This window comes from Trichechus manatus, unplaced genomic scaffold (genome assembly GCF_000243295.1).
Source record: "Trichechus manatus latirostris isolate Lorelei unplaced genomic scaffold, TriManLat1.0 scaffold00031, whole genome shotgun sequence".
In the NCBI taxonomy this organism is placed as follows: domain Eukaryota; kingdom Metazoa; phylum Chordata; class Mammalia; order Sirenia; family Trichechidae; genus Trichechus; species Trichechus manatus.
Genome location: NW_004443967.1, coordinates 13,681,997 through 13,687,938, shown reverse-complemented (window position 1 = coordinate 13,687,938; position 5,942 = coordinate 13,681,997). Strand labels below are relative to the sequence as shown.

General features: G+C 45.2%; 1 protein-coding gene across 1 annotated transcript in view; it reads left to right on the top strand.

Annotated features, from left to right (window-relative positions):
• Positions 1–5,942, top strand: part of CPXM2 (carboxypeptidase X, M14 family member 2) — a 136,169-nt gene that overhangs the window by 111,551 nt on the left and 18,676 nt on the right. Inside the window, exons 10-12 of the mRNA XM_023729881.1 lie at positions 1,179–1,342; positions 2,551–2,747; positions 4,350–4,529. Of these exons, the coding sequence (XP_023585649.1) occupies positions 1,179–1,342; positions 2,551–2,747; positions 4,350–4,529 (541 nt within the window). The remainder of the gene's footprint in view (positions 1–1,178; positions 1,343–2,550; positions 2,748–4,349; positions 4,530–5,942) is intronic.

Genomic DNA, 5,942 nt, shown 5'->3' with positions numbered 1-5,942 from the left:
GCATCGAGTTTTCTAGGCTGTAGTCTTTATGGAAGCAGATCGCCAGGTCTTTCTCCCATGGAGCCACGGGGTAGGTTCAAATATGCCTTTCGGTTAGCAGCTGAGCACTTAACCGTTGCACTACCAGGGCTCCTTTTGCACTAGTAGGATGGCTGTGATCGAAAAAATGGAAAACAACAAGTGTTGGTGAGGATGTGGAGAAATTGGAACCCTCACGCGTGGCTAGTGGGAGTGTAAAATGACGCAGCCGCTGTAGGAAACAGCTTTGCGGGTCCTCAAAAAGTTAAACACAGAATTACCATAGGAGCCAGCGATGCTAATCCTGGGTATACACCCGAAAGACTTGGAAACAGGGACTCAAACAAGCACACGTACCCCAATGTTCATTCCAGCGTTGTTCGCAACTGCCGCAAGGTGGAAACAACCCAGAGGTCCGTCAGCAGATGAAGGGATAAACAGAACGTGCTGCATTGTTCAGCCAGAAAGAGAAGCGAAGTGCTGCTACATACTACAACACGGGCGATTCACTTGTGCTAAGTGAAGTCAATCAGACAGAAACGGACAAATACTGTATGATCCTGCTTATATGAAATATTTAGAGTAGGCAAATGCATAGAGAAGAGGCCAACGTTTATTAGTGGTTACGGGGATGGGGAGGAGTTATTGTTTAAGGGGCACCGAGTTTTCGTTTGGGATGGTGGAACACTATTGGAAATAGCGTTGATGGTTGCACAGCATGGTGAATGCATTAATGTCACTGAATTGCACACTTACAAATGGTTAAAATGCCAAATGCTTTGTTATATGTATTTGATCACAATAAAACTATTAAAAAATTGATACTGAGTCATAAATACTTATTTAGGCTGGGATTCAGAGATGAAAGGCTGCGTCTGTGCCCTGGAGGATGTGGCAGGCGGGTGAGGGGTGATAAGAAAACAGACAGTCACCCTGCAGGGGTGGTGACTCCCAGGGCACTGGGAGTCCAGAGCTGAGGAGGGCGGATGGCAATAGAGCGGATGCTGGAAGGAAAAGTAGGTGTTACCCGGGGGAAAGGGCGCACAGGAGAGCATTGCAGGTAGAATGGGCGGGAGGGTGGGGGTCCCCACCGAGGGGGGCTGCGGGAGAGGAGCAGAGGTGGGTTGTCTTCTCGGAAGCTCTGTCCCTTTGCTTGGTAGCTGTTGTTGCTTAGAGTCTTTAATTCATCTTGTTTTTCAGTTGATGAAGGTCGTGAATGAAATGTGCCCCAACATCACTAGAATTTACAACATTGGCAAAAGCCACCAGGGCCTGAAGCTGTATGCTGTGGAGATCTCAGACAACCCGGGGGAGCACGAAGTCGGTGAGGGGTGCGCCTCTGGGATGCGTCTGTGGGGTGCCGTCTTAGAGGACAAGGAGATCGTTCTTCACTAAGAGAACATTCACGCAGTAGGGCGTCAGCTGTCCACGTGATGATGCTCACGTAGACAGGGTTCTGCAGATTTTGGTTCTATGAACCTGTCTTCTCGTGACATGGGTGATAGAATTGTTTAATCTAGAAGTACCTTCCTTTTCTCCAAATGGACCATATTTACTTCTGTGCGCTCCATCCTTGAGACCAATCACAATACTGCAAAGAAAAGTGGCTGGGGACTCTTAGAATAGAGTCCTATTCCAGGAGAAAATTCTGGACTTCCTGATTATTAATAGCTCAAGGTAGAGGGGGGTCCCCTTAATTTTAATTTTTTAAAATGTCAATTCTAAATTGAGTATTTCCTGTTTTTAGCCACTTCTCATCCAATCCCTCCCAAAGCTGTATTTCTGCAGGAACAGGGGGCTGCTCTGGTTTTTTAACTTTGGTAAATCCGGGAACTCTTTAGAAATCCGCTGATATTCGAGGGCATAGATTTGTCTGATTCATTCAACTTTAGCACCCATCACTATCTCAGGAGTCCCTCTCAGGAGTTCCTCTTAAAGGGGAAGAGCTTTGTCTGCTGGTAAAATCACCTTTGCTCCAAAGCAGTGGCTTTGCCAGTGAACCCAGGAGAAGTGTTAGCTCATGTCCAGCACTGGTAAATCCCAATGTTTAAAAAGCTGAGCTTTGAAAGAGAAAATATTCAAGGACAGCCCTTCAGAAAATTGTGCCATTGCTGATTTGCCCTGATGGGCTATTTTCTGCTTATATTTATTGTTCTTTGAGTCCTTGTGACGTTTAATAGGCAGTACTTTTAAGAAAAATAATTGCCCTCCAACAAACAAAGATAATTGCTAAGGCTTGTGCTTAACTTGTACGTTTTTGACTGTAAGCGCTGCGCTATTTCATCTGTTCTTGCTAAATAAGAGTAAACATTATTACCCTGTGGCGGGTGTCATCTACACATTTTCTTACATACCTATTTGGGAATAAAAAGGAATGATGCTGACATAGTCTGGGAGGTTTATTTGAAGAACAGATGGGGCTAGAATTGTACGTTTATATAATTCGGAGATGTATCCTAGCACAATGTGATAGGAGCTGTTGTTTTGCTGTGAGCACCCAGTGTGAGCTGTCTTCTTCCTCTCTGAGTGCAGGTGAGCCCGAGTTCCACTACATCGCTGGGGCTCACGGCAACGAGGTGCTGGGCCGCGAGCTGATGCTTCTGCTGATGCAGTTTCTGTGCCAGGAGTACTTGGCCCGGAACGAGCGCATCGTCCACCTGGTAGAGGAGACCCGCATTCACATCCTCCCCTCCCTCAACCCCGACGGCTACGAGAAGGCCTACGAAGGGGTAATGGCACAGGCTCCCTCACCCCCGCTGGCAGCTGGGCCCATTCCAGAACCATGAGTGCGTGGGACATTCCATATGATAAGCTTCCTTTTTAAGTGTCTCTCTCCAGACACAGGAAAGACCCACAAGGACTTCCTGACCATTAATGGCTCAAGATAGAGGGGGCTCTCTTAAAATTTATCTCAGCCCTCTTTTCAAGCATTCCCTGTTCCAGCTATTTCCCATTCAGTCACTCCCAAACCTATGTTCTCCAAGCAGGAATTGAGAACGAAGGTGACCTTGAGCGGTAGACGTGCTGACAGACAGCAGAAAGTGAACGTGAATGTTGTTGTTGCTGAGTCGGCTCCGACTCATGGCGACCTTATGTCTGTATAATAGAGGGAAACGTTACCCGGTCCTGTGCCATCTTCACAGTTGTTGGCATGTTTAAGCCCATTGTTGGAGCTTTTGTGTCAGTCCAGCTCAGTGAGGGTCTCCCTCATTATCGCTGACCTTCTGCTTTACCAAACGTGATGCCCTGTTCTAGTAATTGGTCCTTCTTAATGAGATGTGCCCAAAGTAAGCAAGACCAAGGCTTGCCATCCTCCCTTCTAAGGAGTGTTCTAGCTGTACAATATCTGTTAATCATATAATGAAATAATAATAACACTTAACATTTACTGAGCACTTATTCAGAGGCATTTTATTGCCTCCTCTGCCCATAATAACCTACCTACTGACCCCTGTTCTTTAATCCTATATGCCTTTCAAGAGGATAGTTGTTTTGACTATTCTGATATATTGTTTATGCTTCGTGTTCTAATCTGTCTCCATTATGTATAGAATATAGCTAGTATTATGTTAAGATTTAGATTTATAATTATGTATCATAAGATCCGGGAATAAAATGGAAAAATATATTTAAAACAACAATACCTAGCAAATACAAACCTTCCAGTGCAGAATTTTACTTGCGTTTATTGGTGCAAATAGTTGACTAGGGACTTGCAATACTAACTAGTGAGCCAGGATCGGGGGCAGGGCAGGGAGAAAGCACTAATATGGTGGTTGTTGATTTTGCTGTGATGGAGTCTTAGATTCACTACGACTCAGAGGTTCAGCTGACCACTGTAGTAGAGGGGAGTAGGAAGAGGTGGCAGAAGGGACCGAATATTTTTTTCAGCACTTCCATGTGGTAGGAGTGGTTTTCTGTGTTCCCTCTTTGGAGATGTTGGGCTGTTTTATGCATCACCCACCAAATATTAATATACTAACGGAAGACTTTTCAAGATTCTCCTTTGGAGGCTATCTCTGGGTCAAACGACTTCCAGAGGCTTATGGTTGTTGTTGGGTACTGTTGAGTTGATTCCAACACATGGTGACCCCATGTGGTAGAGCTGAACTGTTCCATAGGGTTTTCTTGGCTGGAAATCTTTATGGAAGCAGATCACTAGGACTTTCTTGCATAGAGCAGCTAGTAGGCTCCAACCGCCAACCTTTTGGTTAGCAGCTAATCACTTAACCATTGTGCCACCCAGTTGGAGATGTTGTGGGTGCGTCTCGAGTGTTAGTGTCAGGACTGCCTGCAAGATGTAGGCGTCTCACGTTCTGATTGTCTCCTAGGGCTCGGAGCTGGGAGGCTGGTCCCTGGGGCGCTGGACCCACGAGGGCATCGACATCAACAATAACTTCCCAGACTTAAACACGTTGCTCTGGGAATCAGAGGACCGGCAGAATGTCCCAAGGAGAGTTCCCAATCACTACATTGCCATCCCCGAGTGGTTTCTGTCTGAAAATGCCACAGTGAGTAAAAAACATCCCATGATCTGCCAGGCAGCTGAGGCCAGCATTAATCCCCACTTGAATTTGCAGAAGAGATGACATTTAAGAACAAGACAGAGCCATTTCTTCTTTTACGTTTTCTTCAAAAGTAGGGAGAGATGCTAGAAAATAACTGCCTTTTAAATTGATGTTTGGGGAGATTCTTCATACAAGAGAAATCACTTAATTATATTTTGTTACAACCATACCATGCTTCAAAAACAAAAACCTGCCCTGAATCCTAGAATTGTGTATATTTATTGTTATTATCATTATTATCCTCATTATCGTCAGTTACTGCTCTGAAATTATCCTCAGCCCTCACTGATCGCTTGAGATATTTTTATTTTAATAAGTCCCCGTAGTTTATTACATGTGGTCCTTCTTCAGAAAGAAAAATGAAATTGGATGAGAAATGCTTCCCACAAATTTCTTAGGTCTCCTTGCACAAAGAGTATATTGTAGAAGAAATAATTCTCACAAAGTTTTCCATGCATTTTATTGCCTCCTCTGCCCATAATAACCTACCTACTGACCCCTGTTCTTTAATCCTATATGCCTTTCAAGAGGTCCGCCTTCAGTATATAAGTTAGAATTAGGTTCAGCTGCAAAATAAAGAGTGGCTTAACAAAGTAGGAGGAGCCCTGGTGGTGCAGTGGTTAAGAACTCGGCTGCTAACTGAAAGGTCCGTGGTTTGAACCTACTAGCCACTTCTCGGGCGAACAATGTGGCAGCCTGCTTCCCTAAAGATTTATAGCCTTGGAAACCCTATGGGGCAGTTCTACCCTGCCCTATAGGGTTGCTATGAGTTGGACTCACTGGCAACGGTTGTTTTGTTTTTTTTGTAACAAGGTAGAGAATCCTGGAGATAGATGGTACAGGGCTGGCCATACTGAAGCCCCATAATCATTAGGAACCCAGGGTTCATCTGTCCTCCTGCCTCTACCATGTTAGCATATGACTTCCATCCTCAAGGTCAAATCCAAGATGGCAGTCGGTGCTCTAGCCGTTGTGTTTGGAAAGTAAGAGGAGATAAATGATTAAAAAAAAACTCCTCAGATAATTCAATTTCCTTTAAGAGGCCTTCCTAGAATTCCCACATAATACTTCTGCTTAATCTCATTGGCCAGAATTTAGTCACATGGTATCAGCCCAGAGCCTGGGTGGCATAGTGGGTAAGAGCTTGGCTGCTAACCAAAAAGGTCAGCAGTTCCAACACACTGGCTGCTCCTTGGACACTCTATGGGGCAGGTCTGCTCTGTCCTGTAGGGTGCTGGGAGTTGGAATTGACTTGACCACGCACAGCAACAGCCCTTGTAGGGCTTCCTAGGCTGTAATCCTTACACGGACAGAGTAGAGCTGCCTTGTAGGGCTTCCTAGGCTGTAATCCTTACA